The sequence below is a fragment of the Impatiens glandulifera genome, chromosome 1, assembly GCF_907164915.1.
Source record: "Impatiens glandulifera chromosome 1, dImpGla2.1, whole genome shotgun sequence".
NCBI classification, from domain to species: domain Eukaryota; kingdom Viridiplantae; phylum Streptophyta; class Magnoliopsida; order Ericales; family Balsaminaceae; genus Impatiens; species Impatiens glandulifera.
This window is the reverse complement of record NC_061862.1, coordinates 86,200,494-86,212,090: the sequence shown is the minus strand read 5'-3', so window position 1 is coordinate 86,212,090 and position 11,597 is coordinate 86,200,494. Positions and strand designations below refer to the sequence as shown.

Here is an 11,597-nt window from a genome sequence, read left to right as displayed (position 1 = left end):
ATCAAAGGTAACATAAAAAACATATTCATAAATTATTTCTCCAACTTAATAAACTCAAATTCAACTCCAGAAATATTTTCAAACAAACATATAATAATAGCAATTCATGCTAATTAACATTTGTCATTTCACAAAAAGAAAAATGCTAAATAAAGATAGTTTCAATGAAAAAAAAATCAAATTCTTAGAGAAAAATATAAATGAGAATATTTAAAAACAAAAATATTACAAAAACAAAGACATCCTGAATAGTAACAACCAATCAGCAACATGATTAAAGAAAGATGTTATCAAGTTTCTGTACAAATGGAAAAAAATCCACTTTATAGATTATGCTTAGTTTATTAATTATTATAGAGCCTTTTTCTAAGTTATATACAGACGTTTTATCATATTATACTCGTCGCATTTTGCTCCATATATACTAAAATTATCAGTCAATTATTGTCAAAACAGATCTATATATACATTATTGTCAAAAACAGATATATGTTCATACGGAGACACGAGTTTGTGTCAATGCCTCTTTACCTGTAATTTCATCTCTAAGTGTCTTGAAATAAACATTATAATCTTTCTCCGGTGGAGAATTTTTTGGGTCAACTGTGAATTGCTCGCTAAATGGAATAACACTCTTGACCTGCACAATAGAAAGAAGCAAAAAATAGAAGCAAACTCAACATTGAACATTAAAAAAAACACTAAAGTTAAATAATAAGGCAGCCAAGAAACCTCGAATGTCTTGTTGCAAGCGTGTGGGCTATCTAAGGCAGCCAAGCAAATTCGGGCAATTTCCTCCCTTGCAATTTTTCCCTTTACAAAAACAAATACTTCAAAAAAATATCATTGCAAGAAAGATCGCTAAGCAATATAGTTGTTCGCTAGAGAAAAAATGATAGGAACAACGAATTTGCCCGAATTAACAAATTTTAAAATTATACTAAAATAGTTTAAATGAAAAGATTCTTACTTATAAAACCAAAAACATGAATCTCATGTTTGATTCCCACTTTGAACAATAAAACTCCCTGATTTTCATGATTGTGGGGGTTGTGTGAAGTCTTCCTTTAGGGAATAACCCAGTTTTCAAAAAGAATTTCATCAAAAAGAATTTAATATGCTTGATGTTATGCTCCATTTAAGTTTCTTCAGGTGCACTCTTTCATCCGTTTTTCGACTCTTATTTTTGCTTCTTATTTTATGTTTATTTGAATTTCTCACTCTTTCGTCATCTACTCAACGACCTTTATAGTAGAGTTAGAGGGAATATTTTACTTTTCCTTTTTATTTGTATTTTTCATGCATTGCTTTTTTGTATCATTGAATAACAAACTTTGCAATAAATCATTTTATAGGAGGATTGTTTTTCAAAAAATAAAAATAGACATCTGAGGACAATACCGTGATGTTATCTCCTTGATCAAAAATGAGATCAGCTCCTGCAGGCTCCTCAGTTAATGCACATGGTCTAACAATAGTATATGGAATTCCACTTTCTCGTATTAAGTCCTCACCCTATTTGAACATAGAACAGAAAAGAACGGTAATCATTATCCATATAAGAAACAAATAAACAAAAATTACAGTTTCTAAACATATTCAATATATTGAAAGATTCAGTGAAATAATACATAAAAGTAAAAGAACTACAACAAAGATTATCGGCATCTATCTAATGCATACTAGTGCTTTGATTCAAATTTCTGGATCTTGATATTGACCTTAGTTATTATGATAACTTGGATATGGATAAATTGATTGTTTTTTTTTATATTATGTAGTGGGTTTTCCCACCTCTTCTATCGTGAGTTTTTCATTGGTTTGTTTTCTTATTGTTTCTACATGAAGTGCGACTTTTGCGTAACTGTAATTTAACGACATCCCGTTTTAAAAGTAAATAAATAAATTTGATGCTATACATACATGGTGTTGATATGTATGAGAATGTTATGTTGAATAGCACTAGTAGAGTGTGTATTAGTTTTATTGGTTATTTACTTGTTAAGATAACAGGGTGATGACATAAATTGCATTTGGCCAACAATAAGGAAAACTAGAAATATACCTTTAACTTGAATGTGAGAATAGAGCCTAATTCTTTGTTCAAACGGACAGCAGGGGGTTGCTTACTCAAATCAAGTCCAGGTCTTTCAGGTCGGGTCACTCCAGCAGAACTTACGTGCACAAACCTAAATCATGCCACCATACAATATAATCAGTAAAAGAAAATTTCATTAGTTCAATTAACTGTTATCAAAGAAATTCTGAACCTAGGTGTGATTGGATCTTTAATATATGCACGTATTCTTGATACCGGAAGCTGAAATGCACCTTCCTTGAATGTCGGATTCAGCTTTCCGTCACTTTCAAATTTACTAAACATGAGCTGCAAAAATATATATATATTAAAGGCTCGTGCGTATAACATTTAAGAAGAAAATTTGAGAAAGGAAAGAAGAAAGAACTTTTGAAGCATGCCTGCAATGAAATGATGCCACTTGGATCAAAAGGAGGTGCACCCATCACAGTTTTTGCTCGAAATATTGGTTTCAATGAAGAAAATGGCACATGTACCTGTTAGTCATATATTAAAAGTAAATTTATTTATTTGAAAACAGTGTTGCAAACTAGCATGATCCCCTGTAGAGCATTCACTTTAATCAAGAATTTTTTTAGTGGGAATCAAACATAAGACTTTTGGTCTTTTAGACAATTATACTCGAGCTTCGTGTTGGGTAAAATGTATAATGTGATTTGTTTTTATGCAACTTACTGATTGCCATTGGCCTTCTACTGTATTAAATCCTGCTGTGTAGCCTATTGTATCCCAATCACGACTGGTGCGGACTATAAGTTTATATCGTCTACCATCACCTTTAAGACGCAATTCCAAGCCATCGTATGCAGAAAGATCTTCAGCTACTGAAAAGTTCTGAACCAAAATAACTTAGTTCTTTATGTTTATTGTTTTAACAAAAGATAGTACATATTTTGTATTATACTATAATTAAGAAGCAAAGCAAGTCCCTTCTCAGTTCACAAGAAATGACATAAACAAGAACCATATAACATAATTCTACTAGAAAACTCATAATTGTGAAACGTGTTCTTAGACTTATAAACATAAAACAAACAAAATTAAATACAACTTGAGTTTAAAAACGGTTTTCATGTTGCAAGGAATTGACTTGTGTAAAACTCAAAAAGAAAAACAGGATGCAACAATTCAACATATTTCTCGTTGTCCTTTCTCGTTTTCTTTGTTTTGTTATTCTTTATTTTCATTTCCAACATTATTTTTCTTTTATTGAAATAAAACATCGATTATTTCTAATGTAGTCAAAGTGGAAAAGGCGTATTTACCTTTGTTCTTATACTGGTAAACCCACCATTATTTGTGGTTGAAACAACACCTATAAGAAGTACATTATATTAGTGAATGTGTAAGTAGAATTAGAAAAGATAACAAATAATATGATCATAAAAAAACCTTTGAAAAGGCCACTAGGTCCACCATTTTCGCTGCCCATTGGATCAATCTGGAACGTACTCTCGCTAACTCCTCCCATCACAACATCATCCAAAGCTCCCCAAATAAGTTCTCTTGATAAATTACCTTCCAGCAAAGATTAAAACATAAGTTGTCTTGTTTTCAATGAATCTATCTATAAACCCTTACAGAAAAGCCTTCAAAAGCCGTCTTAGCTCAGCTGGTAGAGCGCATGGCTTTTAACCATGTGGTCGTGGGTTCGATTCCCACAGACGGCGATTTTTTTATTTTAACCAAAGAGCTCGAGAAAATTAGTAATACCTTCCAATCCAAATATTAGTTTTCCACTTTGTAGACCAATACTTTCTTTCACAGCATTAATCAAGTTTTTCATCCCAATATACTCTACCATTTCAGGAGAAGCACCTTTTATCTGTTTCACAAATGAGAAATAAGTTTTTAGATGAAAATAAATAGATATTCTTAGAAATATAATAAAAGTTACTTCCGTTAAGTTTAATAGACATGAATAAGTAAGTCACCTCCGGTTCGAAGAATTTGATCCCCTGCAATAACACAACTTGAAGATTCAGTGACTTAACTATTTATTTAGACAGTCAGTTTGTTTGGTAAGGCTTCCAACTAATCCCAGAATCTCTCAAAATGATGTTTCAAGGTTAATCATGATATCTAATACATGGGATTTTGATAATTGTACCAAAGTTCCCTTTGAGGATCATTACAATAAGACTTTGTTATGTTACCTAGATTTGTAATTCTAAATTTCCAATGAGTGAAGAAAGGAATTGGGGTGTAAGAAAAATGTATGAGAATGTAAATTGCATTAGAATTTGTTTTAAACATTAAATTTATATTAAATACCAAGTTTTGAACATGAAAATAACTCATCAATGAAACCACGTTGAACTGGTAAATATTCCAATTTCAATCAACTTTGAAACAAACATAGGACCGATTCCCATTCCAACAACCAAACATAGTAATTCCACATGAGATTCCTAATTCTTCAATTAATCTAATTTTCTTAATCAAACAAGTTTTATACGGCTTCAAAGAGCATCAATACGAATAATCAGTTGATACATAGCGTGATCTTACTTGGCTGTATTTCTCCCTATCAGGAGTATCCCCTTCTTTAGGACCTACAATGACTGAAATCGTGCTAATGACTTTCTTCACATCTTTAAAATACTCAGGTATCAAAGTGCTCTCATTTGTGACATCTCCAACAACCTAGAAATATTCAGCAGAAGTAATTTCATTTTTTAGGCATTTAAAATCCTTACAAATAGAATTAAAAGTTAAGCTTACCATATCCACATCATGAAATGAATACAAAAAGAAGTAAAGCTTACAATATCCACATCATGAATTGAATACAAATAGAAGTTAAGCTTACCATATCCACATCATGAAATGAATACAAATAGAACTTAAGCTTACCATATCCACATCTGGGCCTAGCATGCTTCTTGCCTTCTCTATGTTTCTAACCTGAAATGTGATTTCAAAACTTTTATTCGAAGGAAAGAAGCTCATTTCACTTCCTAAACTTGAATCAAAGGTTCTTAAATCATCTTAACACAGTGTTTTGCAACTCCTAAATTTAAATCCTTGATTGATAAAATTATTATCTTTCGAAACTGCATTTAAAGTTCCTGAAGCAAAACAAGCCCAATGCAAATTCAGGAAGTAAAATGAGACTATTTCCTTATTGGAAACATTTGTTAGTCTAGTAATAGTAAGGAATCTATGTAAATGGAGTATAAAGGACTACCAAAACTCGAACTTGTAATCCTTTTTCTCGCAGTATGTTAACTACTCGCCTCCCTACACCGCCTGTTGCTCCTGTAACTAGAACAATCCCAGTGTTGCCCATAGGTCTTACTGGTTCAATCGGTGAAGGATTCGATAGTTTCTCAATCATAGATTCAATGAACTTCAAAATAAACAACAACAATAACAATAACTAGTTAGATGGCATAAACATAATAGTACTAGTTAGAACATGCAATAAAATATAAGAAAGTTGAAGAAAACCTTGGCAGGAGATGGAGGTCCATTGAAGAAATACAATGTCTTGAGAAATCTACCAAAATCCCAAGATTGCTTTTCAGCTTGTGCAAGAACAAGCCCCCCTTTATATGAGGATTGCTGATAAACAAGAGACTTCAGACGGAATTGCTTTGAGAGAGCGGGTGAAAGCAACACATGACCTGGAAATGTTTTAGCAGATGAAGGAATTCCCTGCAACCCGTTTGTGGGTTTTTTGTTAGAAGATAGAGAACACCGAAATCGAGAATAATCATAAGCAAGATTAGAACAATGATTCAAGCGAGCATGATAGAGAGAAGTTGAAGAGTGAAGATGTTGTTTGTACCTGGGGATGAGTTAGGGCTTTGGGAAGGGAAGTATAAGGAGAATTGGGGTTGGCGGCGAAGGTATGATAGCAGCACTCCATTGTGGAGTAAGATAGAGGAGGATAGATGACGATAATGATGATTGATGGTGCAAATGGAAAGAAAGTGAAATGATAAAAGGAGGAAATAGATTGCAGGCCACACATCCATATTCATTAGGAATATAATGTTGTAGAAGAAAGATCTTCACAAATTTAAGCATAAATTGAAATTTAATCATAATTTATGATAGATTTGATAGAGTTACATTTTTCTTTATTTGGCCGCGTTTAGAATTAATTATAAGTGGTATACAAATATAATTTGTAAGTATAAGGGGAAATTTGATCAAATAACCTCAAAGATGAGGTTATTTGATCTGATGGTAAATTGATAAATTTATTGCGCTCGTGGTGATTTTATTTTTTTTGGACGATTTTGCCCTTGTCGCGAAACGCTAAGTCACTTAGCGTTTCGCGAAGTGACGACATGTGAAATGTCCAAATTGCCCTTACTATTTAATATAACCTCCGTACTTTTTTTTCATTTTTTTCTTCTCCTTCTCTCTCTTCCCGCTCTTCTCCTCCTTCTCTCTAAACTCCGGCGGCGGCGGCGGCGATCTCGTCGGAGATCTCGGCGGAGAAGTTCGTTCGAAATCCACTATGAGCTCGACGACGTGCACGAGCACTGTTCCAATAGGTACGTCTATTTGAAGCATGTTTTATTGATGTTCGTTTTCTGAGATTGATTAGGGTTTACTTCCCGTTTCGCTAAGTGCCTTACGATTCGCGAAGGCCTTCCCGTTTCGCTAAGTTCATAGCGATTCGCGAAGTATTAATTATCCGTCTCTAAATCAAATCATGTTTTTATATTGCAGCTGAAGTTTTCGTTTTCTATAATGGAGAGTGGAAACTTGATGCTGATGGAATACTGTATTTTGATGCATCTTCAATCAAAACATTTGATCTACCCCAAAATACTCGTTATGCTGAATTACTTGATATACTCTACGATAGACTTAATCTCCAGATATCAGCATACGATTTAGTGCTCCAAGTGAAGTATGATATTCCGAATATCAGAAATCCAAAACCTGTTTTTATTGATAATGACGGGGATTTGAACACATATCTATCACGCTTGATTTTGGGTCGAACAGTGTCACCATTGTGTGTATCTGTAGTGGAGAAGTCAGCGTTTACTAAAGAAAAGATACCACTACTTACATACCCAACTCAAGAAAGTATACTACCACCACAACTTACTCAGAAATTTGTTCCACCTGTTGTACCCTTGGAATTCTTTGTTGAAAGTCAAAATGAAGCCGGAGAAACCTCTTTGCCTCACATCCCACTTACTCAGGACTTGCATGTTAATAGTGGTGAAAAAGCATCAATACATATACAACCAAGTGCAAGAAGATCATCATTGGGTACACCAACTAGTGCAAGAAAGGCATCAAATGGTACACCAACAAGTGCAAGAAGATCATCAATGGGTACACCATCTAGTGCAAGACGGTCTTCAATGGGTACACCATCGACAGACCCGACAGACACATCACCGCCAGACCCCACATTTGCGATGGCATTAACTAGTGAAACCGTATTGGAAGTTGGTTCGTTCTTTGAAAATAAAAAAGAACTTCAACTTGCTCTATATAAATATGCGATGGCCAATCATTTTGAATTCAAAGTGGAGAAGTCAAGAAAAAATCTTTGGGAACTCAAATGTTTGGATGAGACATGCAAGTGGAGTTTGCGGGCTGTGAAAGGTAAGTTTTCTGAGATGTTTGAGATCCGGACATTTGAGCATCAACACTCATGCTCAACTTTGTCGAGGCCCAAGAAAAAAATGCAAACACCAGCATGGGTTATTGGGCAGTGCGTGAAGAGCAAGTACATGGACCATCATCATAACCACTTGCCTAAGAAAATAATTGAAGACATGCAGACAACTTATGGGATATTTTTTACTTATAATAAGGCATGGAGGGCAAGAGAAAATGCTTTAATAGCGGTGCGAGGGACGGTAGAGGATTCTTATGGAATACTGCCATCATACCTTTACATGTTGGAGAAGTGTAATCCTGGTACCATAACCGACATACAGACAGACGAGCTCGGTCACTTCAAGTATATGTTCATGTCCCTAGGCCTCTCAATTAGGGGTTTCAAATCCTTTTGCCGTCCTGTATTATGTGTTGATGCTAGTTTTCTTAAGCACAAGGTGGGTGGTCAATTATTGGTGGCTATTGCATTGGATGCGAATGAGCAACTATATCCTGTCGCATTCGGCGTTGTTGATTCAGAGAATAATAACTCCTGGACTTATTTCATGCAAAAACTGAGAGACGCAATTGGATTAGTTGATGATCTCGTCTTCGTATCCGACAGACACCCAAGCATCGCTAATGCCTTGTGTGCTGTTTTCCCAGAAGCAGACCACGGTGCGTGCACATATCACATAAAGATGAATATTGTGGCCAAATTCAAAAGTGATAAGTGTCATGCGGAGTTTGATTCGGCTTCAAGGGCATACACTGTCCACGAATTTAATCGTTGGTTTGAGAAAATCAAGGTTAAAGATCACCGGATTGCTGCCTATTTGGAAGAAATTGGGTTCCCAAGATGGAGTAGAGCATTTTTTCCCGGTAAGCGATACAATCAACTGACAAGCAATTATGCTGAGAGTTTCAATAGTCAGAGCAGGGAAGCCAGAAAGTATCCCATTTCAGAAATGGCTGAGTATTTAAGATTCACAATACAACAATGGTTTAACGATAGAAGAGAAAGAGCGTCTAATCACGAAGAAGTTTTATCTCCAAATTATGAGAAGGTGTTACGTGAGGGATTCGAGAAGGCCAGATTCTATACAGTCCAATCCCTTAACCGATTCGAGTTTTATGTGCATGACAATCAGTCTCATTTCAAAGTCAATTTGAAAGACATGAACTGCACTTGTAGAGTATTCGAAGTTTCGGGACTTCCTTGTACGCATGCAATGGCTGCTGCCCGTAGTCGGAATTTGGTTTCTTATGACTTCTGTTCAAGGTATTAATATCTAGCTCACGTGTTCATTCTGTTTAACCAATTAATAATTCGTTATATTTTCCCTACACACAGGTATTACACAACTGAGTGTTGGATAAATTCATATGCCGAGACATGTTATCCTCCCGGTGATGAAGAAAATTGGGATGTTCCCGAACATATCAAGCAACGTTCGTGTCTTAAACCAAATGTGAAGGTTAAGAAAGGCAGGCCACAAACAAAGCGTAGGTCATCCCAGGGTGAGGTCCGTAAGATCCCGAGACGATGCAGCTCATGTGCTGGGCTTGGACATAATAGGGCAACATGCAAAGCAGTTATGCCTGCACCATCTACTGCACGAGCTTCATCATCTAAGCAGCATGACTCATCATCTAAGCAGCATGACTCATCATCTCAACAATATGAACCTTTAGCTTGATAGATACTATGTTGTAATATATGTTGTTAATTGAACTATGGTACTGGTATGTTGTTAATTCAGGTTTAATGTTTATGTTGTATGTTCTAGTAGTAGTAGTATATGAGTAGGGAAACGATGAGTATTAACTTAGCGAAACGGGAGGCACTTAGCGAATCGGGAGGGACTTAGCGAATCGGGAGGGACTTAGCGAAACGAAAAGTACTTGGCGAAACGAAGAGTACTGGGCGAAACGAAGAGTACTTGGCGAAACGAAGGCTACTAACTTATCTTTTTTGTAGGTTGAAGGGTCAATTTACAATACATCAATTTACACAAAATAATTTACAATACATCATCCAACTTCCAAAATACTCATTGTCCTCCATTACATCGTCTTTCCCATCAGTCCCATCATTCACCTTCTCATCATCCCCCACAGTCTCCTGCATCGCTATCATCTCCTACAAAATAGACAAAATTCACACTTAGCGAATCGACAACAAGTAATTTGCGAAACGGAAACTACTTTGCGAAACGAAAAATACTAACTTAGCGAAACGGAAACTACTTTGCGAAACGAAAAATACTAACTTAGCGAAACGGAAACTACTTTGCGAAACGAAAAATACTAACTTAGCGAAACGGAAACTATTTTGCGAAACGAAAAATACTAACTTAGCGAAACGGAAACTACTTTGCGAAACGAAAAATACTAACTTAGCGAAACGGAAACTACTTTGCGAAACGAAAAATACTAACTTAGCGAAACGGAAACTACTTTGCGAAACGAAAAGTTCGCAGAATACCTCTTTCTTCTCCTCCTCCTGTTCAACCTTGCTCTTCTCAACTTCGACATCCTTCTTACAATCCTTAACCTGCAAAATAGGTACTGGTCAGATCAGATATGTACTTAACGAAATGAAATGTAAAATATCTCAATACCTCAGTATTCTTTTCCTCTTCGACCTTCACAGCCTTCTTAGAATCCTTCTTCTTACTCTTCTTCCTCTTTATATTCTCCTCCATATCATCTAATCTGGTTAATAATATGGACATCCTTTTGTTGGATTTTTCTAACAACTGTGTGGACATATTAAAAACCATCTTCTTGAACGACTCAACGTGAGTTTGTTGAGTTTCTTGGATTGTGATTTTTAGCTCTTTGATGAGCTATGTTTTCATCTTTTTCATCTCCTCTTTCATCTCTATTTTCAGCTCCTCCTTCATCTCATTAAAATCACATCCAACAGTAGGTGTTGGAGCCCGAGGAGAAGGTGTGTCAGCCCGAGGACTTGAGGTCGCGGATGGGGGAGTAAGAATGCGGGCCGGAATCGATTCATAAGCAAGCTTCTTCTTCAAGTTGGCTGCTTCTTTAAGAGTAGCATCAGCCTTTCTCTTCCTCGTGGCAGGTTTGGGGGGAATCGGAGTAACTTCTTCATCTTCACTTTCATCATCTTCATCAAAATCATCTTTTATTACCTTCCCATCAGTAAATCCCTCAAAAAAATCATCAGATGTCTCGTCGATTTGCTCAAATACATCACCACTGTATAACCTCTTCTCCATGGAGGACTCTTCCATCTCAGTCACATCCGTGGTCTCTAGGGCAGTCTTTACCTCCATCGATGTGTTTTTCCTATTGGAATGATAGAGTAACAACCTTGGGCGTAGAGGGTCATTAATCTGATTCCTTCTGGCGAATTTAGGGATAAAGTTTTCGATGACCTCATACGTCCACACTTGAAGTTCCAATGCGAACCCATAGATGTTATATGCAAAAGGAGCATAAGGTTGTTCAGCCTTCTCCTTCTTGTCAAAAAATGAGGTACAGAGATGTTTCATGTTCTTGTTTAAACCCTTGAGGGTGGCTCTAAAGGTGACATTCCCCCATGGATATTGGAGGAAAGTGTCCTTGTCTTCCACCATGTTGAGTATTTTTGGAAATATAACTCTTTTTGGGTCAAATGTGAATAGGTACTGGCAAATCAGGCATACCAGCCCCATCTTGAATGCATCTTCCTTGTCTTTGCATTTGAAAAAAGCCTTCTCGAAGTCGCACATTTTCACACTCATACTCCCTTTAAAGTATTTAACCGAGATAGGTGGACAACAGCGCAATTTTTCTTGGTCCAACTCAGGATAAACGGCGAAACATAGGCCGGTAACTAACGCATACTCCTTCATACCAAATACAAGTTTTTGCCCATTCACCATGAAAGTTATCTCCTTGGAGT

At 36.1% G+C, this 11,597-nt stretch overlaps 1 protein-coding gene and 1 non-coding gene across 2 annotated transcripts; one reads left to right on the top strand and one right to left on the bottom strand.

Moving 5' to 3' along the window:
- Positions 1-233: 233 nt before the first annotated feature.
- On the bottom strand, positions 234-6,043 carry LOC124919172 (protein HIGH CHLOROPHYLL FLUORESCENCE PHENOTYPE 173, chloroplastic). The gene is made up of 16 exons (XM_047459340.1): positions 5,892-6,043; positions 5,552-5,758; positions 5,289-5,450; positions 4,955-5,005; positions 4,610-4,744; positions 4,033-4,056; positions 3,812-3,923; positions 3,491-3,616; positions 3,364-3,413; positions 2,774-2,932; positions 2,479-2,574; positions 2,271-2,386; positions 2,066-2,189; positions 1,402-1,515; positions 733-813; positions 234-640 (listed from the first exon to the last, which is right to left on the bottom strand). The coding sequence occupies exons 1-16, from the start codon at positions 5,970-5,972 to the stop codon at positions 494-496; spliced, it is 1,785 nt and encodes a 594-aa protein (XP_047315296.1). The 5' UTR covers positions 5,973-6,043; the 3' UTR covers positions 234-493.
- On the top strand, positions 3,696-3,768 carry TRNAK-UUU. The gene has a single exon. It is a non-coding gene; the product is annotated as a tRNA-Lys (tRNA).
- Positions 6,044-11,597: the final 5,554 nt, after the last annotated feature.